Source organism: Gopherus evgoodei, chromosome 12, assembly GCF_007399415.2.
Source record: "Gopherus evgoodei ecotype Sinaloan lineage chromosome 12, rGopEvg1_v1.p, whole genome shotgun sequence".
Taxonomy (NCBI): domain Eukaryota; kingdom Metazoa; phylum Chordata; order Testudines; family Testudinidae; genus Gopherus; species Gopherus evgoodei.
The window spans coordinates 166,215-194,140 of record NC_044333.1 but is presented as its reverse complement, the minus strand read 5'-3'; the positions used below and the strand labels follow the sequence as shown (position 1 = coordinate 194,140).

Sequence of the window (27,926 nt, the reverse complement as noted above, 5' to 3'; positions counted from 1 at the left end):
TGTAGAGGGCTCTCTGAGTGGGGTCCAGCAGAGCCCACTCTTCCCTGGTGAAATACACAGCCACCTCCTCGAAGGTCACCGGCCCCTGAAAGAGCAAGAGTCCAACACTCAGTACCTGCTGCCCCATTCACAACCCCACTATTCACGGAACAGCAGCACCAGGGAAATGGAAGCTCCGGGAGGCACATGTTATCACAGTCCCACCCAACCTAGCTTAGCGCAGCCAGGTGGCATTAGAAGGTAGAAAGAGAGAACCTTTGTGTCTCCCAGCTGACAGACGGAGGCAGGGTCTTCACATTTATCACATACCTACTAGCCAGAGCTTGATAATAGAAGATGGGGCTGTCTCTGGACCCTGCTGGTGTCTCCCTGGTAGGAATCTCAACACTCTCCAAATAAAATATATGGAAGAAAGGAGAAGTCAATAGTAAAGAACACAAAGTTAGAAGGTCAGAATTGTAGAAAATTGTTAAGGGAAGCTCTCAAAAATCAATGACCAATTAATGACAATAAAAAGGAAGTTTTTAAAAGTATATTAAGTGCAAACTTATTCCTAACAATGGTACTTTACTAGATAGAAATGGCAGAATTATCAAAAATAATGCAGAAGAGGTAGAAGTCCTCAATAAATATTTCTCTCCTGGATTTGGAGAAAAACAGATGATGTAATCGTATCATAAGATGTTGACGACATGCTTTCCATTCCGACAAGAAGTCATGAGGACGTTAAACAGCAGCTATTAAAAGTCAGACATGTTTAAATCAGCGGGTCTGGATAACTTGTATCCAAGACTTCCTAAAAGACCTGAAGTCTGTCATCTATACTCATCAAGAGAATGGAGCAGCCAATACTGGATTTCATTCATTAATAAAGAATCAAGAAGGGTAAAATGATTAGTGCTTGTTATAAACAGATAAGTAAGAGTTAATAGAACAGAAGTACTTCATATCTCTTTTGCCTGTAAAGGGTTAACAAAATCAGTGAGCCTGGCTGTCACCTGACCAGAGGATCAATCAGGGGACAGGACACTTTCAAATCTTGAGGGAAGGAAGTTTTTGTGTGTGCTTTTAGTTTTTGGTTGTTGTTCTCTCTGGGTGCTGAGAGTGACCAGACGTGCAATCAGTTTCTCTCCAATCTCTCCGATACAGGCTCTTAGAAGTTCAGAATAGTGAATACTAGGTGATAAGGCGAGTTAGGCTTATGTTTGTTTTCTTTATTTGCAAATATGTATTTGGCTGGGAGGAGTTCAAATTGGTATTTAGCTGGAAGGATTTTAATTTTTACTTGTATACTTAGGCTGGGAGGGTATTCCCAGTGTCTATAGCTGAAAGACCCAGTACCTATTCCATTTTAAATTTACAAAGATAATTTTTACTGTTTTTCTCTCTTTAACTAAAAGTTTTTCTTGCTTAAGAACCTGATTGTTTTTTTATTCCTGTGTGAGACCCCAGGGGACGGGGTCTGGATTCACCAGGGAATTGGTGGGGAGTAACGAGGGAAGGCGGAGAGAAAGGCTAATTTCTCTCTGTGTTAGGATTAATGTCTCTCTCAGAGAGAGTCTGAGAGGGGGAGAGAGAAGGAGGGGAGAAGGTGAATTTTCCTCTCTGTTTTAAGATTCAAGGAGTTTGAATCACAGTGATCTTCCAGGGTAACCCAGGGAGGGGAAGCATGGGAGAGGCAACAGTGGGGGAAAGGGTTCTCTTTCCTTGTGTTAACATCCAGAGCGTCTGGGTCTTGGGGTTCCCCGGGCAAGGCTTTGGGGGGACCAGAGTGTACCAGGCACTGGAATTCCTGGTTGGTGGCAGCGCTACAGGTCCTAAACTGATAATCAAGCTTAGAGGAATTCATGCTGGTACCCCATCTCTTGGACGCTAAGGTTCAGAGTGGGGAATTATACCATGACAGTGCCCATTAACAAAGGTTTAAAGAAAATAGAGTCTATCAAACTAATAGGATATCCTTATTGGATGAGATCAAAAGTTTGGTTGCAGCTAATAGTATTGATGTAATTTACCTAAACTTCTGTAAGGGATATGACTTGATCAGCACAATATTTTTACTAAAAAAACTAGAATGATACAAAATAAATATGGCATACGTTAAATAGATTAAAAACTATGATAGTAAATGGGGAACCATGGTCGAGTGGATTTCTTTCTAGCAGGTTCCCGCAGGGATTGGTTCTTGGCCCTGTGCTATTTAACATTCTTATCAATGACCTAGAAGAGAGTATAAAATCGTCATTGATAAAGTTTACAGTTACCACAAAGATTGGGGGTGGTAGTAACTAATGAAGTGTCAGCAGATTCAGGCTCCAGCATTGGAAGTCTGGGAAGTTTTCCCAGCCCTTGTTGAAGGACAATTTCCTGTTCCACAAAGAGAAGTTCCATTCCCAAATCCTGTGTCTTTAAATTAGGCGCTATCTGACACTACACCCCATATTCATCATAGTGGTATGGTTATAATATGATTAGGACATAATTACAATGTATTTTGTACATGATGCATCATGTGTGGTGTCATTGGAAAAGTTATGATTTGTTGAATACGATTATCCTATTTGTGTGCACGAATCATATTCGTATCTGAAGTTATGGATATTGACTAAGCATCTGTATTTCAAATGTGCTTATTCTGGGTAACAGCCACAACGAGCCTTTCAGGTACAACAATGAAGAAGCCAGACAGGGCTGATGGCTCATCAACAAAGACAATGGACTATGGAAGAGCTTAGCCTTCCTGTGAATGTTTCAGCCAGTCTATGAGTCATGGCTACTATGACGCAGCAGGGCCTGTGACCAGACCACATGACACTAAACTCCATTTTAGTACCTGTATTTTTCCACAAACTGGACTGGGAACTGAGTTTGGAACAAAGGGTTCCTGTCATATGGAAAAGCTACAGAAGTGGTGTGAGAGCTGGCTGACCCCCCTTAATAGATTACAAGTGGCCAGTAGGTGGGAGGGGTGAGTACTGCTCATAAACACAGTAGCCTGAACTTTTTCACTATCTCTTTTCCTCTGCCTCAAAGTAGGAAGATCCTGCTCCAAACCAGTCAGTACTACCCAGATAAGGGGAACATGAGATTTTACACTTACCAATCAAGTATTAACACGCAAGGGTCTTTCTCTAAATGTGTATAAAAGGTTTGTGAAATTTGTGTAAGACAGAGTCTTTTGTACTAAGGTACAGGCTCTCCTTTTTCTGCAGAATAAAGCATTTTTCCTTATCCCTGTCAGGCTGTTAATTGGCTCTCAGCTAGGCAGACCCGATATTTTGGTAACAGTTTCTGGCGACTCCAGACAGGACTCTCCTAGCTCGGACATTGGACTCCGGACGGCTGCGGCGAACTAGAAGCGGCACCACTGGGGTGCTTAACCCCTCTTCCTCACTTCTCCGCAGCCCCTGGGTTTCGTGATCCTATAAGGTGACCCCTAATAGGATAAGGAAATACTATCTGGTTCTGGTTAGAGGCGGGCCACTTATCTGGTTCTGGTTCTGTTCTGTTTAACCGGTTACTGTTGTTTTTCTGCTCTGTATACATTTGGGTGTTAAGAGTGTGGGCGGAACTGAACCTCTCGTTCGTAATTCCTCGGAGTGGAAGCCATGCGTGCGAGGAAGCTCTGAGGTTGAATTGAGATCCTTCTGTCCCGTCCCCTCTAGCGATCAGTGTAATAGAAGTAGAAAAACCTGGATTAGACTGTAATTCCCTCTGTTCTCTGTGTAATTCTCTTTTCTGTTTGAGTGTCAGCAGACAGACTGGTGGGTCTCTGGGTAAACCCTCTAGAGGGGGTTGGATTATATGTTAAGTAAATGGCCTTTACCTGATGTTCAGAAAGGAATGTCAAGAGGAAATTGAATAGTTAAATGCCATTAGACTATGCGTTTTTGCCCAGGTGGCAAGCCTCACGAGGGAGGACTCGGGTAGTCTTGTGAGTAAAAATGTTTAAGGGAAGAGACCAGGAAGGGTGGGGGCTAGTTGAGAAGCCCACCCTCCTAGCTAAACTGGTAGTGGAACAAGTTGGTGCCCATGGAAGGGACGGTTCAGCGAGAAAAGCAGGATCGGGTCCAGGCGGGCAGGTAACAGACAAAGAGATTGGAAAACAGGTTGGAAATTTTGAGGGTGTAGTGGAAGGAAGGAGTAAGTAAGTGTAAGCATGGGGATTTCAAATACCCAGGATAATATCTTGAAACGGTGATTTGAGTTGATAAAAGTGGCTGTTGAGAGACAAGAGAGTGATTTAAGGAAGAGGGAGAAGTTAACTCTGTAGTTGCTGGAGGGAACAGCAGTTGAACTTTGTAAAAATGCTAAAGAGGAAAGTTCTTGGTGTCTTTGAAATGTTTGTAAATAAATTCAGGCAAAGAAATTATTAGATTGCAATCATTTGGCTATGAACAATTTAGCTGAATTAGCTAAAGAAATATATACAGTGCTATGTAATTGAAATGTTATTAGGCTCTAAGGGGCACTATAAGTAATGATGTTTTCTTTCAGTGTTTGAAAGCAGGAGTTAAAAGTAAGAAGCAATCAAAATTCTGGTAAAGTTAATTATGTCCCTTTTAAGGTAAGAATCTTTAAGCTGTGGATAGCTTTGGATCCAAAAGCAAGCCAGAAAGCATCTGTATTAATGTGAATTATCTAACTGATAAGGTAGAAGCCACTGAAACCTGGGCTGCCTATGAAACTAATACAAGAAAATATGGGGTAATTCCTCTGTTTTGCCTAAAATCAACAAGGGTATTTGTATATTTAAGTAATGATTGACTGCCCAGAAGGGGCAGACCTCTGTTTTTTGTCTTTCAGATAATCAGAGAAAACTGATGCCAGCTGAACAGCATTCAACATATCATGCATTTACTGGCACAATAGAAATTATGTTTTGTGTTCTATGTTCTGTCTTATGGTGTTTGTCTCGTGGCCGGAATTGTTATGTTTAGTGTTTTCATGGGATGGTCTGGTTTGAAATCAGGCAGAGGGGTTGGATTGGAATGCAGATACTTGTTTTATTCAACTTGGAATACAAAGTGTTTGGATAAATCAGGAAAATGTGATATACTAAAGTCTAAAACATTTACTTAAGTAAAAAAAAAAAAAAGAAGAAGTTTCATTGGCCAAATCTTTAAATTAAAATTGTTATTAAAATTTGCATACCAACAGTTTTTGGGAGCAAGGACATGAAAGATTAACCCACTCCCCATATTGTACATGGGATCCTTCTAGCTACCTCAGATTTCTAGCCAGAGGACTGGGGATGGTGGGAAGCTATTGGACTAAAAGTTGTACTGAATGAACTCCTCAAAGTGGGTGTGCTTGTCCTGGCTTGTTGCTCCAAAGCTCTGCAATAAAGTTATTTTAGTGGAAGGGTATATGTGGCATACATTAAATAATAAGACTAATGTACTGTATAATGGCAATGTTTATGTGTTCGTTGTTGGGAAAAGGTGTATGAGTGAAGAGTGAAAGTTTCCTTTGTAGGTTAAAAGAAGCCAAAAAGGGAGAAGGAAAAAAGAACAGAATGAGTTAACTGGAAAGAAAAAAAATAATAGCTAGCAGACTGAAGATAAGACACTGGCTCCATTCAAGGACACTGCTCACAACTAAGACTTGGCTAATAACCAAGAAAAGGGGGGGGAGGGCTTGAATGTGTCCAAGCAGCTATGAGATCTGCAAAACACTGCCAGGCACTAATGAAATGTGTTAGGTTTCTTTTCTCACAGATAAAGAAGCGCTACCCAAAGACCCTAGCAGCCCTGCCACTCCTTGGAATCAAGAGACTGGATCAATGTAAAGGTCCACCAACAAAAGACTGGTCTGGCTCCACGCTGGAAAGTCCTGCTAACTACCAACACCACTGTGACATGCCAAAGACTGACTGCTTGGACCCATGATTCTCACTGCAAAAAGACCCCTCCACATCGGGAGAATTCTCCTACTGATGATTAGCCTATTCCTCCTTCTAGCTCCACTGTGCCTTCTGGACAGCAGGGAAAAAGGACAAGGTGAAGTGCTAGTAACCTCTCCCTTGTTCATTGACAGATCTACTGTGCCTTTAAATTTTTCTAGAAGAATCAAAACCATTGCAGGGTAATGTGCTGGTAACCTCTTCCCTGTAGGATGCTGAACCACGACTGTTTTGGGGAAGAAGAAACACTCACTGCACTAAAATTGCCAAAGTCCAGAGATTCCTGACTAGAAAGGACACTAAAAACTGACCCTGGTGAAAAAAACAAAGAATCATACACTGGCAGAAAAAAAAATTGTGGGACCCATGCTTGGGATTGTGATATTAATTGGATTTTGGGGTTTGTTCTACAGGCTGCGCCCTGTGTTGGATAAATCCTTCAGTATGTATTGCTCTCCCTAACTGGATTTAAAATGACAGGTATCACAGGCACCTTGTTGCCCCTGCCATCTCCCCTGTTACCCTGTAATACACCCCCTCCTAGGCTATTAATGTCAATGCCTCTTGAAAGTATCTGAGATTAGTTAAAGGCATACAAGCAACAGATGTGATATAGTACTACACCAAAAAGATATGTATTAGGATATCAATGGACTGTGATTAATACAACACGAGGGGCTGCCATTAGATTAGCACAACAGAGGGCCTGGGTTATTTCCTCTGGAAGAAGAGGGACCTGACCGGATCCATATGGGATGGGGCCAATAGCGCAGCAGCCATTTGGAATATTATTAAAAGCCAAGAACATGATAAGAAATCGGGCCAACTAGAAAAGGTCACTAGCCTTATTTCTGGAGTTCAGCTAACCCAAATACAGGCTAGAATTGGTGAGTTACATGTTATTTCCACCCTTAGTTCTATGACCCAGAAGTTACTAACAGAGATGGTACTGAATATCACTGAGGCTGGGAAGGCATTGCAGTGGAATCTAGTATGTTTAGAAATTCAGGATTTCCTGAATGACCAGCTGATGGCCATTCGGAGTGATCTTGAGCACCAGACTTGGCCCATTGCCCTTACAGACACATCAGGAGTACCATCTGATCTGTGGTCATGGAGACATATTTGGACACTTTCTGAGTGGAAGTGTGGACATTCACAGTGCTCCTTCCAAGCATTTGGACCAGTTAGGGGGGTGTGCGCTTCCACATACCAAATCCTGACGGGTCCATGGAGAGGATGCATGTGGGACTGGATTATTCACCAAGACATCTGGGAAATTAGACCACCTGGTATACCTAACTGATTTATAGTCAGTGCCCCAATCCCTTAGTTGTCAGACTAACAGGATTCCATTCTTTTGTCCGTGCAAACATTCCTGAGTTGAGGGTAGCTGAACTAGAGAGAGCAGTTGTAAATAGTTCTGCAGGGCTTAAGAAAGCAGCTAATGCATTAATAGATGCTTTTCAAAAGTTACAAAAAGAGATTAATGAAGTAGCAAAAGTGGCTTTGCAAAATAGACGTGTGCTAAATGCTATAAATGCTGAAATAGAGGGGGCTTGTGCTAGCATCGGGAAAAAATGCTGTTTTTATGTTAATCATTCTGGCTTAATTGAACAGGATTTATAGGCTATTAAGAACGCTGCTGTTATTTTTCATGCTGTATCTCTTAATCACACCTTTAATTTTAAGGACCTTCTCCCAGACCTTGGGTCATGGTTTACTGGCCATTTCCATACAATTGTTAAATGGATTATTTTCTGTCTGTTCTTCCCATGTATTGTTTGAATAGTAATACAATGCGCAAAATGTCTGTATAATGCTATAACTAAAGGTTCTGCTGTCCGTAACACAACTCAGTACCTGTCTCTTCAGCTTGATCGTAAATTACGTAACGGGCCTGGCAATCTGGGCTTGCCAGGCCCGAAGGCGGGATTGTGAAAGCTGGCTGACCCCACTTAATATATTACAAGCGGCCAGTAGGTGGAAGGGGTGAGTACTGCTCATGGACACAGTAGCCTGAACTTTTTCACTATCTCTTTTCCTCTGCCTCAAAGCAGGAAGATCCTGTTCCAAACCAGTAAGTACTACCCAGATAAGGGGAACATGAGATTTTACACTTACCAATCAAGTATTAACATGCAAGGGTCTTTGTCTGAATGTGCATAAAAGGTTGTGAAATTTGTGTAAGACAGAGTCTTTTGTACCAAGGTACAGACTCTCCTTTTTCCGCAGAATAAAACATTTTTCCTTATCCCTGTCAGGCTGTTAATTGGCTCTCAGCTAGGCCGACCCGATATTTCGGTAACAGGTGGGATGTGACGTCATCTCTTGGTCTCATTCCCCACACAAGAGAACTCCTGGAAACAGCTGAGGAACAAACACTGAAGTAGGGGAAGTGCTGCTCCCAGAATAAAGGGATTTCTAGCTTGTATATGGAAACTTGGGGGACTGCTTCTATCATCAGTCAGGGTGAGAAATTGCTAATTCAAATTCTATCCATCTAGTATGTTAGGCTTAGTTTGAGTTTTGGTTATTTGCTAAGTAATCTGCTTTGATCTGTTGGTTATCACTTATAATCACTTTATCTTTCTGCAGTTAATAAACTTGTTTTATGCTTTATCTTAACCAGCATATTTTGAGTGAAGTGTCTGGGCAAAATCTCAGCTTGGTTAGCACAAGCTTGTTGTGCACATCTGTCTCATATCGAGGGCAAGGGGAACTATATTAATGAGCTTACATTATAGAGAGCCCTGTGTACTACAAGATGGTATAATTCTGGATTTATACTACAGCAAGTGTGCAAGGTGGGGGAGCTGGGAAATTGGCTGTTTCTCTTCCCTCTCTCCTTGAGTGGCTTAGGTAACGCACTCAGGTAGCTTAGTTGGATGCATGGCGCCACCTGCTGTCGTGTTGGGTGATAACAGGCCCTGGAGAGGCTGGCTGAATCTCCAGCAAAGCAGTGTGAGAAGGGCCAGCCCAGCTTGAGGGTTAGAGGGCACAGCGGTTCCCAGAAGCCCCCCAGACTGCACCCCGGGGTAACAACCCATCACACCCTAGAGTACACAAGTCTCAGTAGGTTTGTCACATCCTGTCCCCTCCCTTTCTCCACCCAAGATATTTCCTGCCTCCCACCACCTCTAGCAGCTCCCACCAGTGGTGAGCTCCAGCCAGGTCACACGAACCGGTTGTTAAATTTAGAAGCCTTTTTAGAACCGGTTGTTCCAGGACAACCGGTTCTAAAAAAGCTTTTAAATTTAACAAAGGCTCGGGCAGCTGTCCACCTGGCCCCCAGCCCCAGCTCACCTCCCCTTCTCCTCTGAATGCCCCGCCCTCCTTTTCCTCCCCCTCCCCTACTTCCTGCGAATCAAATGTTCGCGGGAAGCCTGAAACAAGCAGCAGGTAGGTAAGCCGGGCCGGGGGGGTGGGGGGGGCTGATGGTTCGTGTGTGGCCCAGTCCGGCTCCACCTGAGCGGCTCCCCCTGGCCCTTGCCTAGCGCCCCAGCCGGGTCCAGGCCAAGCACCCCTGGCTCGGGCTGGTCCCGGCCGAGAGGCTCCAACCCGGCCCAGCTTGGGCCCCGCAGCACTGGTCCCGGCTTAGCGGACCCAGTCCTGGCCCCAGGCAGTGTGGTAAGGGAGCAGGGAGTGGGTGTTCGGTGGGTTGTGGGGGGGGTGGATAGGGGGCAGGGTGGTCAGAGAGCAGAGAACAAGGGGATTGAATGGGGGCAAGGGTCCCAGGGGGCAGTCAGGAAGGAGCAGGGGTTGGATGAGGTGGTGGGGGGCAGTCAGGGACAGAGCGAAGGGGTGGCTGGATGGGGCAAGAGTTCCAGGGGGGCATCAAGAATGAGAGGAGGGGTTTGATGGGGCGGCAGGGGGCAGTCAGGGGACAGGGAAGGGGGGCATGGGTCAGGGGTCCCCGGGGGGGGTGCCAAGGAGCATGGGGGTGTTGGATGGGGTACGATCCCCGCAGGGGGCATGACCCCCTCGTGAGGTGAGGAGAAGGGAACCTGTTAATATTTTGGCAGCTCATCACTGGTGGCTCCCACCCTCCTATACATTTACTGCTTCTCTCCCTCCAAGCAGAACCCACCATCAGCTCCCTGAGAATCCCTTACCTGAGCCAGCTCCATTGAAGCCATTTCCTTCCCCCTGGGAGGATGGGATGATCTGGAGCAAAATGTGGACATTAATCTGTAGCCTGCCAGAGTGAGAAGGGCAATGTGAGAGAATTCAGACAGGGTTTCTCTCCTTTCCACATGTTGATTCCCCTCAGCATTGTTCCCTGGTCATGGACATTCTAGGTTCTGCCACACTGTGAAGCACAGAGTGATCTTATCCCAGTACAGGCCTAGCCCTCTCCCACCAGGGTGTGACCCTCTGACACATGGTGAAACCCTCCCAGCAGCAGAGTCTCTCTGTTACACTTAACAGGTCTGCGGGCAATACCAAGCTGGGAGGGGTTGCAAGGACTTTGGAGGATAGAACTGAAATTCAAAATAATCTGGACAAACTGGAGAAATAGTCTGAAGTAAATAGGATGAAATTCAATAAGGACAAATGCAAAGTACACCACTTAGGAAGAAACAATCAGTTGCACACATACAAAATGGGATATAACTGCCTAGGAAGGAGTGCTGTGGAAAGGGATCTGGGGGTCAGAGTGGATCACAAGCTAAATAGGAGACAACAGTCTTGTAAAAAAGCAAGTATCATTTTGGGATGTATTAGCAGGAGTATTGTAAGCAAGACACAAGAAGAAATTCTGCCGCTCTACTCCGCGCTGATTAGATCTCAACTGGAGTAGTGTGTCCAGTTCTGGGGGCCGCATTTCAAGGAAGATGTGGACAAATTAGAGAAGAGCAACATAAATGGTTAAAGATCTAGAAAACATGATCTATGAGGGAAAATCGAAAAAAACTGGGGAAGACTCAGAGGGGACACAATCACAGTTTTCAAGTACATAAAAGGTTGTTACAAAGATGCCGGAGAAAAATTGTTGTTCTTAACCTCTGAGGACAAGAAGCAATGGATTTAAATTGCAGCAAGGGCAGTTTAGGATGGAGATTAGGAAAAAAAAAACTCCCTAACTGTCAGAGTGGTTAAGCACTGGAATAAATTCCCTAGGGAGGTTGTGGAATCTCCATCATTGGGGATTTTAAAGAGTGGGTTAGACAAACACCTGTCAGGGATTGTCTAGATAATACTTAGTCCTGCCTTGAGTGCAGGGGATTGGCCTAGATGACCTCTCGAGGCCCCTTCCAGTTCTATGATTCTAAGAACCAAAGGCGAGAGAAGAACAGAATGAAAGGAGTCACTCTGGGGGATTCTCCCTGTCACTGTTCCCAAGGCAGCTCTCTCAGGTTTACAAAGTGGTTTGATGCTCCAGCCTTTATACAGTCTCTCCTGGCAGTGCCCCCTTTCATCGGCAGAGCCTAGTTTTAGCTTTTGGGAAGCGTGACCCCGGGGGCGCTGAGACTGGGCCTTCTTCCCTTAGCACATCTTGTTTCTTTCTGTGTCTCTTCAGTGAGTCCAAATGAGTAGATATTCCTGATAGAGACTGTGAACATAAGAACAGCCCACTGTGTCAGAGCAATGGTCCATCTAGCTCAGTGGCCAATGCCAGGTGCTTCAGAGGGAATGAACAGAACAGTTAACCATCAAGTGATCCATCCCCCGTCACTCATTCCCAGCTTCTGGCAAACAGAGGCTAGAGACACCATCCCCCCCCATCCTGCCTGTGACACTGGCAGATGAGGTGTTAGCTCTTACACAAGCCTCTATGTCTTAATTGAACAGGGACAAACACACAGTGGAATCAGTCTGACTCACCTGTGTTAGCATTGTTAAAACAGGTATTAGGATTATAAAAGCATGTTTACACTTTATTGAATGCTTTATTGAGATGCTGCCTGGGTTAATATCTGACTAGCTGCATTGTGAGCCTCTGTGGCTCTGTAAATCACCAGACAGGAGAGAGACTTTACCTAGGTGAAGTGCTGATTGGCAGCTGAATGCATTACACCCTGCCTGGCAGGAAAGGTCCATCATCACCAGAGAGACTATTATGGGATGTTACAGAAGACACAAGACTGTTGTTGTGCTCTTGACTTCCCATTAGCTGAGTTTGCAGCTCAGAGCACATGGTAGGAAGGGGATGAAAAACCCCATACAGAAGGAACTGATTATCTCTATGCTGCTTGGACTGTGGGGGGTGAGGGGAGGGGATTCTAGGCATAAGCATGAGATCCCCAGCTGATTAGCCAGGGTTAGTCCTAAAGAATATGCAGAGCTTGCTTATTATAGAAGCTTCTATTACCTTTTGAAATTTAAGACTGTAACTTGTCTGCATCTGGATGATTAGCTGCTGTGACAGGGCAAGGCCAGATGGCTCTAGGAAAGTAGTGAGAAACAGGCACGTTAGCCCCAGGATAAACAAATCCCTGTTACCATGATAAACAAATGACAGTTGCTCCACGTTAATCAAGACACCTGGGGCCAAATAATATCCTTCCAGAAAGCCGTGGAGACAGCTAGGTTGATTGGGACACCTGAAGCCAATCAGGGGCTGGCTGAAACTAGTTAAAGACCTCCCAGTTAGGCAGGTGGGTGTGCATAACAGGAGTTGTGGGAGCAACTGAGCAGTACACACCAAATCAGGCACAAGGAAGGAAGCCCTGAGGTAAGGGTGAAGTGGAGCCTGAGGAAGTAGGGGCTGCTGTGGGGAAGCAGAACAGGGAATTGTATGTGTCTTGTTTTTAAAAGGTCAGATACCATAGCTACTACTATTAGGGTCCCAGGGCGGGAGCCTAGAGTAGAGGGGGGTCCTGGGCTCCCCCCTTTGTGCCTCTGATTAATCACTGAGACTGGGAGACAACAGACACTGTGCAAGAGAGGGGAGCTTTGCCTCCCCTCCCTCGCTGGCTTACGATGAAAATGGCTCAATGGGCTGTGACACTCTTCCCTAGAGAGAAGGGCTATGTGGAGGGTCACAGTGAGCCTCTGAGGCTAGCAAAATCCACCAGGAAATGCAGGGCCCATGGAGACAAGGACAGAGCTTTGTCACACTGCTTTAACTTTGTAAACAACTCTCATTTCCTTTCAAATAAATCTTAATACAGGTTATGACAGGACTGGCTACAAATGTTGTCTTTGTTGGAACATCTAAGAGTCATTTGACCTAAGGAAGTGACTGGTCCTTTGGGACTGGCAGTAACCTGAACATTGGTGTTACTCGTGGGCTAAGGCAGGGGTTCTCAACCATGAGTCTGGGGCCTACTGGGGGGCCATGAGTAGCTTTCAGGGGGCTGCCAAGCAAGGCCAGCATCAGACTCGCTGAGGCCCAGGGCACAAAGCTGAAGGCCCAGAGCATGGGGCTGAAGTCTGAGCCCCACCAGCCAGGGCTGAAGCCAAAGCTTAAGCAATGTAGCTTTGTGGGGGTATGGGGCCCCAGGAAGTTGCCCTGTTTGCTACCCCTGAACACCAGTCCTGGCTGTGATGTTGTTAATATAACCTGTGACTGTACAGTTCATTGGTGCAATCACTGTTCTATATTTGCAGCAAATATTGTACAAAGGTTGTCATGTAAGGTGTCTATGAAAAGGTTATAATTTGCTGAGGTGATTATACTACCTGTATGGGTGTATCATTTTTGCAGTCAAAGTTCTGGATATTGGCTATATTCTTGTACATCAATGTGTTTTCATTCTGAAGTAGCCTTAGTAAAGCATTAGGTCAGCTTCTTCAGAAAGGAATTTGCGAATCAAGTGCCCAATCAAGAAACACTTAAAAGGACCTTGGGGAAACTCCAATCCACATACGCTGGTGGGCCGGGCCAGTTTCTTTACCTGCCACGTCCACGGGTCGGCCAGTTGCAGCTCCCACTAGCCGCGGTCAGCCCTCGCAGGCCAATGGGGGATGCAGGAAGCGGCGCAGGCTGAAGGATGTGCTGCCTGCCACTTCCCACTGTCTCCATTGGCCTGGAGTGACAAACTGTGGCTAGTGGGAGCCACAATCGGCCAAACCTGCCAACATTGCATGTAAACAAACCGGTCCGGCCTGCCGGGGTGCTTACCCTGGTGAGCCACATGCCAAAGGTTGCCGATCCCTGAGCTAAAATATTTAAGAGACAAGTCAGTTGAAAATATAGTGGTGCAAAAACAAAGTAACATCGCTTCCCATTGTTACACAGCTTCCAGGTGCTGGAGGCTGCAATCCGCCGTCGTTAACATGGTTATTGGGCTGAAATCTCCCCTGGGCCAGTCAGAGACAGACACGTACCTGTGTCGCTCCCCAGCTCCCGTTGCAGCGTCTCTAGGGGAAGGAGAAGATGGGAGAGGTGAGAATTCAGGCCCTCGCATTCATGGAGAAATCCTCATTGCTTATTAATGAAACTGCTATTAACTAGGAGATGGTGACAGAGATCAGAGGCCGATAACACAGCCGCTGCAGACAGAGCCAACCCCAGACTCCAGCTCACCTTTGAATCCCAGGAGCACCTCCTGCAGCATGGCACTTTTCAGAGAGAAATCGCTGAGTCTCTTCTCCAGCTCCGTAAACGACGGCTCTGGATTCCGAAACGTCCCGTCCTCCCTGCTGGAGAAAGGAGGGGTGAGAAATAGGCCTAATCCCCAGACCCTGAGCCCAGCAACCCCCAAACTTCACAAAACCTGGACCTGAGCTTTGTAGCCTGAGATAGTCAATGTCAGGATGAGTCACCTCAGCCCTGTGCTCCCCAGAGAGACGGGAAGTGGGGAGACACTAGAGCAAGGAACGAAGACATTGTTCAGGAGTTTTTTCACAGGGACGCTCTGGTTCTGTTGGGGGCAGAGTCACCCCCTACGCTGGTTTACTGCAGTAACAAGGGGAACCAGCACTGGGATTATTTGGAAAGGGAGGAGACACAGACCAAAGAGTGGGCAGGTCCTACATGCTGACAGTGGCCACAGACAGAGCCCAGGGCTCCAGCAGGGAATGAACGTGGGCCCTTTAATGCCAAAACCCCCAAACCCTTCAGCTGAAGCAGTAACCCTGGGGCATTCAGCTCATTTGGCAAAGAGGGTCACATTGCCCTGTCTGTTACGGCCAGTGGCCCAGGGCATCAGGCTAGGACTCTGTGCCCTGCTCCATTCACACCAGAACACCCACTGCTCTCAATGGGACACTCACATACAAAGAACAATGGGGGAATCTGCCCTTCGGATGGGAAATAAAATTTTAGTTCTTAGTATTTTGCCAAGTTTTTGTCTGTCATACTCAGTGTCACTCAGGAGGAATACAGCTCCCTCCTGGACACCCCTGTAGGGCCTGCTGGTTCTTCCCTGTGTTTCTCTTCCTTTCCCACTCTCCTTTCTCCATTTCTCTCTTGCTTCCTTGTCCTTGTGTCTCTCCTCTGTTCTTCCCTCCCTACAGCAACCCCCTATTCCCACCCCACAAAGGCTTCACTCCTGCCCTCTCCCAATTCCATCTGCTCGAGTGATCAGCCAGGAAACACTCCTGTCATTTCAGCTGACACCCCCATGACATTAACAGGGGATAGGAGAGTTCATGCTCGCAGAGCTACGGCTTCAGGCTGCTGGCAGCCCCAGCAAGGCAACGCTGTCTCCGTTTACACTGGGGAGGTGCTGAGGGACCAGCCACTCACTTTAACAAATGTGAAAGCTGAGATTCTGCACCCTCGGAATACGTGACGCGGCCACATCAGCCCAGGAGACAGGCCTGGTCTGTCCCATCGGCCCTGGGTCTAGCAGCCCTGCTGTGACCTCATGAGCGAGCAGACAGTAACTGGCTCTTCTCCTACCTGAGTCAGCCACTAGGGGAGCCAGAATCACACGCTCCAAGGGCAGGGGGCAGCTTCCTATTCAGTGCAGTTATCAAACCTAGCGGCCCATGATGGGGAGCGAAATGGAGCCCAGAACTTACCTGCCCACAGTGCTCCCAGCACCCTAAAGAGGGAGAGAAAGAAGAGGCCGTCAGGGGGAGTGTCCCTGGGTGGGGAGGTCTCCTGCTCTGCAGAGGTCAAATATTGAAGCCTCGGATAGTAAGGGAATTTCAGGTTTACATTCCCAGAGCAGCTGCCCGCTACCAGGGACTTTCCCCTACGCAGCCCCAGCAATCCCTGCGGGCAGGTCACTGAGGAAGTCATCTCCCTGGGCACTTCATAGGCCGAAGATATTTTTCTGCGTTGAGAATCAAATTCCCCCCATTGCTGAGAGACCCAGAAGGCCCCCGGCCCCACTAAAGCCATTAACCTGCCGTGAGAGGGGCCTTAGGCCTGGCTCGGGACCTCAGCATGGTGGGGGAGGGGATTTCACCCTCCAAGTGCAAATGCAGACAGACATTTCCAGGAGAGAAGGTCTTGGGGCTGCAGCATCCAGGACTCCCAGGACCCACCCTGGCACCGCTGCCAGACTCACTGCCCCTCCCTCTGCCTCACTTTCCCCATTTGTCCCAGAGGGATAATGCCCCTGACCCCACTCTCTAAAGTGCTTTGGGGTCTAGGGCTCAGAAGTGCCTATAGAAATGCTGTGTATGATCACTGCAATGACAGCCTGACCTGCAGGGGTTGGCTCAGCGGCTGCTGCCCCTTCTCTCCTCCCCTCTCGCTGAGCAGGGAAATCTCCCAGGACAGACTGCAGACGCCCTCATCCCTTCTCTGGACAATGGCTCTCTCTAGCTCCTCCAGCCGGGACAGCAGCCGCTGCTCCTGCTCCTCCAGAAATCCTCGCAGCTCCTGCCACTCCCAGACGATCTTCTGCCTCTCGGCTTCCGTCTGTTTCTGCAACAGGGAGAGGGAAGCTCAGTAACAGGTGAACATAGAACATAAGAACGGCCAGACTGGGTCAGACCAAAGGCCCATCTAGCCCAGTATCCTGTCTTCTGACAGTGGCCAATGCCAGCTGCCCCAGAGGGAATGAACAGAACAGGGAATCATCAAATGATCCATCCCGTCGCCCATTCCCAGCTTCTGGCAAACAGAGGCTAGAGACACCATCCCTGCCCATCCTGGCTAATAGCCACTCATAGACCTGTCCTCCATGCACTTCTCTAGTTCTTTTTTGAACCCTGTTAAGTGTCCTGGCCTTCACAACATCCTCCAGCAAGGAGTTCCACATGTTGACTGTTCATTGTGTGAAGAAATACTTCCTTTTGTCTGTTTTAAACCTGCTGCCTATTCATTTCACTGGATGACCCCTAGTTCTTGTGTTATGAGGAGGAAATAACACTTCCTTATTTACTTTCACCACACAAGTCATGATTTTATAGACCTCTACCATATCCTCCCCTTAGTTGTCTCTTCTCCAAGCTGAACAGTCTCAGGCTTTGTCTACACTGGCACTTCTCTCCTGCCAACAAATAGCAGCTACACTGTGCGCCTGTCAGCAGCACAGCTGTAGCAGCACAGTCGTGTCGCTAAAACCTGCGGAGTATAGCCAGAGCGTCAGTCTTATTAATCTCACCTCAGACGGAAGCTGTTCTGGACCCTTCATCATTTTTGCTGACCTTCTCTGAACCTTTTCCAATTCCAAAGTATCTTTTTTGAGATGGGGCGACCAGATCTGCAAGCAGGATTCAAGGTGTGGAGGTACCATGGATTTATATAGAGGCAATAGGAGATTTTCTGGTTTATTGTCTATCCCTTTCCTAATGATTCCCCACATTCTGTTCGCTTTTTCGACCTGCTACCGCAGATTCAGTGGATGTTTCCAGAGAACAATCCACAGTGACTCCAAAATCTCTTTCTTGAGTGGAAACAGCTAATTTAGACCCCATCATTTTATGTCTATTTGATATTATCTTTGCCAGTGTGCACTATTTTGCATTTATCAACACTGAAATTCATCTGCTTGGTAACTGGGGAAAATCATAAATGCACCTCGGGGCGGGTGGCAGAGTTATTTACCAGAACATGAGATCTCTTGCAGTGAGTGATGGGAAGTTCATTTATCCCAGGAAGGGAGGAGGGATCAGGGCCGGGGTGAGCTGCACATCACCAACAGGAGGGACCCTTCTCCTCAAAACCTCATCAACTTGCACTGAGCCAAATCCTCCATCTCTGCAGCCCACATTTCATCTCCTTTCCCTCTCATCCTCCGCAGGAGCTAGAAAGGATCCCTGGTCACTGTGACATCCAGACAGCCCATGGGCAGGGGCTCCGGGCTAACACAGACTGACCCTCTCCTGCCCAGCAGCCTCCTGCATCCTAAGGGCACCATGTCACCCCCGTGTCTGACCCTGCAGGCTCCCTGAACTCCAGTGGGGATGGGTCCCTGGCTGAGGATGGCGGGGGGGCCCTGCACTCACCAGGCCATTCTTATGTCAGGCAAACCTCAGTGGTGGGGGGCTCTGGGCACCTACCAGCAGCTCCTCGCTTTGCTGCTCCTCTTCCGCTTTGGCTGCTTCTCTCTCTTTTCCCAGAAGGGCCAGATGCTTTTGTGGTTCCTCCTGGAAGAAGCAGGGGAGGGACGGTTAGAAACTGCTGCAAACAGCCTTCCAGCTGCCAGATTTCAGGGCCTGTCCTGCTCTTCAGATGCCTGTGCAGGGTCCCTGGGACTCAGACTGAGAGGAGATGGTGGAACAGGGAGCAGCTTTTCCATAGGAAACGCAGGGCCCCAGGCTGCAGTGACAGGGATGCAGCCCAACCCCCAGCTCCCCGGTGCCTCACCCACATCCCAAGCAGCCAACTTCAGACAGTCCTCCACTTTCCTCAGTTCCAGCCCCCAAAGCTCCCACAGGGCCAGCTCTGAACATGGAGCCCCCCAAACATCCCCAGACCCTAGCCCTGATCCCCCAACACACTCCAAACTCCCAGCCCCACCACAGGCCCCATCCCCAGTCACTCCTCCCCAGCCCTGACCCCTCCAGCACACCCCAAACTCCCAGCTCCCCCACAGCCCCCATCCCCAGCTGTTCCTCCCAGCCCTGACCCCCCCGCACACCCTAAACTCCCAGCAGCCCCACAGGCCCCATCCCCAGCCACTCCTGCAAAGCCCTGACCTCCCAGCGCACCCCAAACTCCCAGCCCCCCACAACCCCCGTCCCCAGCCGCTCCCCCCCAGAGCACCCCAAACTCCCAGCTACCCCACAGCCCCCATCCCCAGCTGCTCTCCCCCAGCCCTGACCCCCCCCCCCGCGCACACTAAACTCCCAGCAGCCCCACAGGTCCCATCCCCTCCGCCCAGCTCTGACACCCCAGACCCCCGCTCCCGGGCCCAGCCTGGGCTCCGAGCTCTGCAGCAGAGCAGAGCCGAGCCGCGCTCCGGCCCCTCCTGCAGCTCCCGGCCCAGCCGCTCCCGGGCTCCGTCCCGCCCGGGCCACTCGCCCCCCGCAGCCCCGTTCCGGCCGCGGGGAGCTCGGGGACCCCCACCCCCGGGCAGGGGGCGAACCAGGCAGCCAGGCCCGGCCCCTCCCAGCAGGAGCGTGTCCGCCCCACGCGTGTCCCCGGCCCCACCGGGCTGCCCCGCGGGCTGCAGGGCTGGAGCAGCTCCCAGCCCCGGCTATGGCCCCGCTGCCGGTGTAACGACGGAAACAGTGTCCGCTCCAGATTCCCGACTTTGGCTGCACCGAGCATGCGCAGATGAACTGAGCATGCGCAGTAACCTTTGATGTCGCCGCTGCCCTCTCTCTGCCCTCACTTCTGCGTACGATTTGCTGCCTCCACTTTGGGGGGGTTTAAAAGCACCAAGGGGGGCAAATCGCAGCGGGGGGGCTGCCAGGATCTGAGCAGGGGGCAAAAATTTACTGGCCAGGGGGGATCAAACTGCTGTAGGTAGCGGCGGGAGGGGGCTGAAGGGGGAAAATCGGGGGTGGGAGCCGGGGTTAAGCCGGGGGGGGGGAGACGCTGCTAGACCCTGTGCGGGGACAAACCCCCCGTTTAAGGAGGGGAAGGGGGGGAACAGCGACCCCTGGGGATGAGCCATCCGCTGTGCTCGGAAATCTGGGGGTGTCAGGGGTTCGGGGGGGGGGCAGAGGCTGTTTTCGTTCTGCTCCCAGGACGCTGCATGTCAGCCCCGGAGCAGGGGGCGGGTTCCTGGGGCTGGGCACAGACCTCCCAATTCCTATATTGTCAAAGCTCAGACACCGCAGCGCCTCTCTGTCTCACACAAGTGTTGCAGGGCTGTTATTGCTCCAGCCAGGAGGCTGAATGCGGTGAAATATAGTACAGACCCCCCCTCCCTCCCTCAAACTCCGCCTCTCACCTTTTGACTTTGTAAAAGTGTCTCTGTCAGTTTCTATGTCTGTATGAAATCACTGCAGCTTCTTTCTCTTACACAACGTGCTGAGTTGCTAGCTCCCTCCCAGAGCCCACGTGTCTGCACCCCCTGCTACACCCCAGGTCAGAGCCTGCCCCCCTCACTCAAACACCCAGCCCAGTACAAGGGCACTGTTTACAACCCGGAGCTGCGAGACGGGCACTGTCCAGCCCAGCCCTGTGCTGCCATCCTGCTTCTTCCCCTTAGGTGTGGGCCCATGCTGCACCATGCTATCCCCCTGCCCAGCACCCCTCTGGCTCCCTACGCCCAGTGCCACACCACCCAGAAACCCCTCCACACACTCCTGCCCAGCACCCCTCTGACTCCCTACGCCCAGTGCCACACCACCCAGAGACCCCCCCACACACACCCCTGCCCAGCACCCCTCTGACTCCCTACGCCCAGTGCCACACCATCCAGAGACCCCCCACACACCCCTGCCCAGCACCCCTCTGGCTCCCTACGCCCAGTGCCACACCACCCAGAAACCCCTCCACACACTCCTGCCCAGCACCCCTCTGACTCCCTACGCCCACTGCCACACCACCCAGAGACCCCTCCACACACTCCTGCCCAGCACCCCTCTGACTCCCTACGCCCAGTGCCACACCACCCAGAGACCCCCCACACACCCCTGCCCAGCACCCCTCTGACTCCCTACGCCCAGTGCCACACCATCCAGAGACCCCCACACACACACCCTTGCCCAGCACCCCTCTGACTACCTACACCCAGTGCCACACCACCCAGAGACCCCCCCACACCCTGCCCAGCACCCCTGACTCCCTATGCCCAGTGCCACACCACCCAGAGACCCCCCACACCCCTGCCCAGCACCCCTCTGGCTACCTACACCCAGTGCCACACCACCCAGAGACCCCCCCACACACACCCCTGCCCAGCACCCCTTTGACTATCTATTCCCAGTGCCACACCACCCAGAGACCCCTCCACACACTCCCGCCCAGCACCTCTCTGACTACCTACGCCCAATGCCACACCTCCCAGAGACCCCACACACACACCCCTGCCCAGCACCCCTCTGACTACCTATGCCCAGTGCCACACCATCCAGAGACCCCCCCACACACACCCCTGCCCAGCACCCCTCTGGCTCCCTACGCCCAGTGCCACACCACCCAGAGACCCCCCTACACACACCCCTGCCCAGCACCCCTCTGACTACCTACGCCCAGTGCCACACCACCCAGAGACCCCCCCACACACACTCCTGCCCAGCACCCCTCTGACTACCTACGCCCAGTGCCACACCACCCAGAGACCCCCCCACACACACCCCTGCTCAGCACCCCTCTGGCTCCCTACACCCAGTGCCACACCACCTAGAGACCCCTCCACAAACTCCTGCCCAGCACCCCTCTGACTACCAATGCCCAGTGACAAACCACCCAGAGACTCATCCACACACTCCTGCCCAGCACCCCTCTGACTACCTACGCCCAGTGCCACACCATCCAGAGACCCCCCCACACACACCCCTGCCCAGCACCCCTCTGGCTCCCTACCCCCAGTGCCACACTATCCAGAGACCCCCACACACACACCCCTGCCCAGCACCCCTCTGACTACCTATGCCCAGTGCCACACCATCCAGAGACCCCACACACACCCCTGCCCAGCACCCCTCTGGCTCCCTACACCCAGTGCCATACCATCCAGAGACCCCCCACACACACACCCCTGCCCAGCACCCCTCTGACTCCCTACGCCCAGTGCCACACCACCTAGAGACCCGTCCACACACTCCTGCCCAGCACCCCTCTGACTCTCTACGCCCAGTGCCACACCACCCAGAGACCCCCACAAACCTCCGTGCCCAGTGCCCTCCCAGACCACTTCCCCACCTACTCAGAACCACCCAACAGATCCTCTTACTGCCCAGTCACCCCCTAGCTGAAGACTCCCCCACAGCCCTTCCACAACTGAGCCCTCCCACAGATCCCCTCACTGCCCCACCACCACAACTGCACAGTGCTCCGCACAGACACCCCACACTTCCCAGTGCCCCAACACACACAGATCTCCCCATGCCCCCACTGCCCAGCATCCCCCCAGACCCACTAGAGACCTACCCTCCCACATCCAGTGGTGAGCTGAAGCCGGTTCCCACAGCTCCAAGAACTGGTTGCTAAAATTAGACCTCCATAGAAAACCGGTTGTTAAAGGGCCAGGAGGTGGGCAAAGAACTCCAGTCCGCAGGCTGGACCCAGGACCGGCGCTAGTGTTTTTAGCGCCCTAGGCGCACGGCCATTTGGCCGCCCCGCGCGCTGATCCGCGGCTCCACTGGAGCTGCCGCAGGCGTGCCTGTGTGAGGTCCATTGGAGCCTCGGGAGCAGCGGACTGTCCGCAGGCAGGTCCACCGGAGCCGCCTGCCACCCCACCCCCGGCAAAATGCCGCCCCCCAATAATCCTGGCGCCCTAGACAATTACCTAGGCCACCCAAATGGAAGCGCCGGCCCTCGCTGGACCATCCTGTTTCTCCCAGGATTCCCAGCTGGGGAGGCTGAGGCTCCCCTGGCCCTTGCCCCGTTTCCCCCCACTGCAGCGTGTTCAGCCACCGACATCAGCTTGGCAGCTCAGCTGAGCTTGAGAGTGTTGTCTTGCGGCCGCTTTTGGAGAGGCCTGGCAAGGTGGCGGGGGGGTGTGTGTCCTGCTGCAAGCTCCAGGGCTGGCCAGAGGAGAGGGGAGGGGGCAAGCGGGGCAACTGGCCCAAGCCCTGGAGGGGCCCCCAGCCCCACCAGTATGTCTCCCCCAGCCCCAGCTCCCCATCTTTAAATCAGAACTTTTTATAGTGAACTGGTTGTTAAGATTTTGGCAGCTCATCACTGGCCACACCCTAACCCCCAGCCACAATAGCCAGCCCTGATGGGAGGTGACTGTGTCTGCCAGGCTGAGCTGGCAGCGCAGCCAGAGCTGGTCCTGGGGCAGGAAAACTCTGGCCCCTTGGGAGTGGTGCAATCAGCAGGGCTGGAGCACAGCCTACCCAGGCCAAGCTCCCTCAGGACCCAGTTCAGCCTCTCCCCACCCCCTACTGTCCCCTGTGACTGGCCGAGACTGGCCCAGCCTCTGCACCAGTCCCAGGTGGCTCTTCCCCCGGGGAGGCAGGTGGGGCCCCACAGGTCCCAGGCAGTGGAGACAGCTCAGAGCTGGAGCATTGCTGGGGAGCAGGGCAGATCCCTGAGACATGACTCCTGAGATCCCACCCAGCCCCCCCACACCCATTGGCCCCGTGGCCACCAGCCTTGCCAGGCGCGCGCGCGCACACACACACACACACCCTTCTCTCTCCCTGCTTTCCTATCACCAGTTATGTTACTACAGGATGAAATGTAGACATCCCATAAAATAGCTAGTTCCACACTGTTCTTCAGACCTCAGATCACTGAAATGCAGCTTGGCATTTGAGATACTGTATGACTGTAGTACAGTTTGCTACATCACAGAAACCTTCCTCTCTCCAAGTTTACACCTCACCACACCCTTTAGCAATAACGTAACCATTAAACAGGTTCTGAATCAGTCATCTTTCTTCCCAATTTAGTTTTAACAAAAATGCTGCAACATAAGTAGCTATGGGAGATGACAGTGCAACTACTAGGTATCAATGGGGGAAAAGTGTGCGAGTAATGTCCTGGATATACTGGCATGGCTGGCTTTAGGCCAATTCAACCAACTCCCCTGCAGCCAGAACCTTCCTCCAGTCAGACCCTGCCCTGCCTCCAACCAGCCCCATGTCCACTGCTGCCCTGCAGTTCCCAGGGTAGTAACCCTGCACACCTGCTTCAATGAGGGGGGCAGGGAGCAGCTGGGACCCACACCTGTGTACACCTTAGAGTAACCAGATAGCAAGTATGAGAAATCGGGATAGGGTGGAGGGTAATAGGATCCTATATAAGAAAAAGATCAGAAAATTGGGACTGTCCCTATAAAATCAGGACATCTGGTCACCCTAGCACACCCCCAGGGAGTGGCGGGGACCCACACATGTGAAACAGAGCTCATTTCTAGTTCAGACCCATCTGTTTAAAAAAGAACTTTAAGTAGGGTTAACATAAATCTCTATTTTCCCAGATATGTCAGGCTTTTGGGGTCTTAAATCGCCATCCAGGAAAATATGGACGTATGGTAACCCTATTGGTAAAAAAAATACATACTGTGGCACATCCCTTAAATCAGAACTTGTTATAGGGAACTGGTTGCTAAGAAATGAATGGCTTTTTTTTACCCTTTTTTTTTTTTAGTCATCCCTGCCGGAGCCCCATCAAAAATGTTCAAATTGGGCCCTGCACTTCCTAAAGCCAGCCCTGAACACCGCCCTAGTGTGGGGGTGAGAGCGCCTCCGGGATCCTGACATCCCAGCACTTTACACACCTTCCTGGAGCCTCCCAACCTCTCTTTTACACAGTTCATTATTATACCTTGTCTTACAAACACCAAACACCATTACATGTGCACAAAGATAAATAATTCCCCTCCCCCCGATATATACAGAGCTGTGCTTCTGCATATAGTATCTATCTGGGATGAATATTGAGCTCCCAGCTCATCAGGAATCAGTAAAGAGTCAGCTTCCAAGCCACATGTTGAATCCTATTGTAAACAATATGGGTGACTCATGAGGCATTCTGAAGCAAGAGATAACTGGTAAAGTTTAAAGAAGATGCAGAAAAAAAGCTTTTCTTATGTTTTGTTTATGTTGGATTTATGAATAGTAAGTATTGAATATAAAAATTTGGTAGTAGGGTATACAATGTTATAAGAAGAGATTATGCTATTACCATTATCCAGTCAATTTGAACAGTACTATTTTGAATTAGTGATACTTCACAGAGAGAGAAAGAAGAAAGCAGAATTTAGAGAACAATTATTAACCAGATTATTGGTTATTCACCAGCCACTTTGCTCCTGTCCACGGCACAAAGCACCATAAACCCAGTATAGTCTGGACAAGAGAATATTCACCTCAAATTGGCATCTACTACACTCCCTGCCCCTGCTCCCCCATTCCCAGTCACCACGAATCAGGATATAGCTGAGTGAAAAGGTGGCATGGCTGAAACATTTATCAGGCAATTGAAAACTAGTATAGAGTACAATAGTCCTGACTACATCGCTTAATTCTGAGCACTGTGTTTGCAACGTGATGCAGGATGGGCATGTTGCCATGGCACCATTGGCACCATTGTAAACTCAGTACTGACCTCAAGCCCCCACCCATAGCAAAACGCCCTTGGACCTTTTCTGGATCCCACCAAAAAATATTAAAATCTGCTGCCCCAGTGCTACTTTCTTTCTACAGGAGACATGAGGCAGTGAAATAATTTCCCTACATTCCATCCACCTCTGCATCACACATTTTCAGTATTTAAAAGACTCTCTCATATTTATTTGTCTATGTGAAGTCTCACAACAGTTCACAAATTTTAGAATTGCCTTTTGCTGCATTTATCTTGCCTGTGAACTCAGCTCTTACAGTCCTATTTTCACACGTCATTGCTTGTGTATAGAAACTGATTCACAAATATTCAGTAAGTTTATTATATGGTGTCATCTTAGAACCTTCCCAAGTGCAAAAATCTTCTGCCACAATGAAGGCTTGGGCTGATGACCAGTGGCTGCAGAACTTTTGGATGGTCCACATTTCTGCATCTTTGTGCAAAACTCACCAAAATAAAAGCTGCACTGACAGCGGAGAAGAAAAAACAACTGTTCTACAGGGATCTGCAACACCAGATTATTATTGGTCATTCACTGCTCTCTCTCCTAAACTAAGATGGAATGGATTTCTTTAATGTAAGTAGTCACAACATATGGTTAAATATTTTATGATCAATATCCTGTTAAGAACTCAGCAGTCACAAATAATACCTGTCTTCTTTGGTAACTAGTATCCTGTCTGTTCCCCCAAACCAAAAGTGATCAGACAAAAAACTTGCATGGAGCAGTCAATGGAGGTGTGAGACATACCTACAACCATGGTGACAAGCTTGAGGAAACTCCCCTACCCTCATTCACACCCACCTTAGCTTTTAGACAAATCCTAGTGTTGAAACTCTGATTGATATCTGACTGATATCCAAAATACTGAAGCAGACACATTTCATTGTCAGCCCCCTGAAGGAACATCACTCATAATAAGAAGTGATCAGCTCCTATTATCTAGCCTAAAGAAATTCCTGCAGTCATCGGTTTACCCATAAACAAATCTACTGTTCTCCCTTCAACCAATTCAACCTATTGCATATTTTCTCTACAAAACCATTTGCTCACTCTTAAGTAAGAATTCTTATGCATGCATAGACCCAAAATCTGCCTCAGTTAGAATCAGAGAATAGAATTATAGAATATCAGGGTTGGAAGGGACCTCAGGAGGCTTCTAGTCCAACCCCCTGCTCAAAACAGGACCAACCCAAACTAAATCATCCCAGCCAGGGCTTTGTCAAGCCTGATCTTAAAAACCTCTAAGGAAGGAGATTCCACCACTTCATTGGGTAACCACATCTATTCCTGACAGATTCAAGACTGTGAGCTAAGATCATCAGTGAAGACTCAGGAGTTCAAGCTTCCTGGAGTGGGTGAGTTTCCTCATTTTCTCTCTCTGTTTCCTTTTCTAACTCAGGTATTAAACTGTAAAAATGTAACTTACTTTATTTAGGCTCTCCTTGTGATGTAAAGATGGAGATAGGGACATGCTACATCTGGGACAAATAAAGGTGTCAACTTGAAAGTGCTGTTTGACTCATTCCATTGGGCACGCAATGAGTACATTGATCGAGTTACACAACCACCCCCCTCCAGAACAGTAGAATTATCAGGGGGAAAACCCAGACAAGTAACCCCAATAAATGAGCATACCCCATGTAAGGGGCAAATCTGGTAAAAGTACAGAAATACTAAAGGTATTCCTGGCTAACTGCCTGAATAGTAAAGAATCTTTACAATAACTGTATAATCATTTCTTAAATGGTTTGCATGCCTGTAATCATGGTGATTTCTTTATTGCTCCTAATTTCTATATTGTTTATCTGTGTGGTGTCTGGTTTTTTTTATTTTCTTAGGCTGATATATAAGTAATTTTGCTGTGTGTAAAACAATTTAGATGATGGGATCTAATTTCTTAGATAATCAAGTAACATTATGTTAGGATTGATTACTTTAATTACATTAAAACGATTGATTAAAGACATTGCTGAGAATGAGGTGATACTGATATGTGTATGTTACAGGGGTTTCTCTATTTCAGATTCTTCAGATTTACAGACAACTATTTTCTCCAAAAAAGTTGCACCAAGCAAAAAATTACCTCAATACACATAATGGCAAGTAAGTAGAATTTTTCCATGTGTTCCCATGGAGGGGAGGGCTAGCTCAGTGTTTTGAGCATTGGCCTGCTAAAGCAAGGGTTGTGAGCCTAATCCTTAAGGGAACCATTTATGGATCATGGGACAAAAAAAAAAAAAAAAGCAAGGCCAAAAAAAACTGTCAGGGGCAGTACTTGGTCCTGATAGTGAAGGCAGGGGACTGGACTCAATGACCTAGTTCTGTGACAGAAGTATATCCCCATATATTATTAAATATTACATATTTTTTAAAAACCCATTATCTTCAAGCAACTGTGCTTCTTTTTTTAATTGACATTTTTTTAATTTACATTTACTGTCCTGAGTCACTATGTCTATACATTGTTACAATCTTGTACTGATCTCCTTATCTCTGATAACATTCACTCTTCATTGAGCAAATACAGCCAA

At 49.2% G+C, this 27,926-nt stretch overlaps 1 protein-coding gene and 1 long non-coding RNA gene across 6 annotated transcripts; one reads left to right on the top strand and one right to left on the bottom strand.

Moving 5' to 3' along the window:
- Positions 1–44: 44 nt before the first annotated feature.
- On the bottom strand, positions 45–19,480 carry LOC115660335 (E3 ubiquitin-protein ligase TRIM7-like). Of its 5 annotated transcripts, none has more exons than XM_030581661.1 (10): positions 19,353–19,480; positions 18,260–18,346; positions 17,362–17,460; positions 16,458–16,679; positions 15,824–15,846; positions 14,382–14,497; positions 14,183–14,215; positions 10,021–10,103; positions 310–389; positions 45–85 (listed from the first exon to the last, which is right to left on the bottom strand). In XM_030581661.1, the coding sequence occupies exons 1-10, from the start codon at positions 19,470–19,472 to the stop codon at positions 76–78; spliced, it is 873 nt and encodes a 290-aa protein (XP_030437521.1). In that variant the 5' UTR covers positions 19,473–19,480; the 3' UTR covers positions 45–75. The 5 variants fall into 5 exon arrangements, 4 of the variants coding, with proteins under 4 accessions (XP_030437521.1, XP_030437522.1, XP_030437524.1 ...); XM_030581662.1 differs by having other exon boundaries at positions 14,382–14,494; XR_004002801.1 differs by lacking the exon at positions 310–389 and adding an exon at positions 12,222–12,295 and having other exon boundaries at positions 67–85.
- A 6,444-nt stretch (positions 19,481–25,924) lies between these two features.
- LOC115660341 lies at positions 25,925–27,629 on the top strand. Its single transcript, XR_004002804.1, has 3 exons — positions 25,925–25,968; positions 26,690–26,750; positions 27,419–27,629. It is a non-coding gene; the product is annotated as an uncharacterized LOC115660341 (long non-coding RNA).
- The last annotated feature ends 297 nt before the right edge of the window (positions 27,630–27,926 follow it).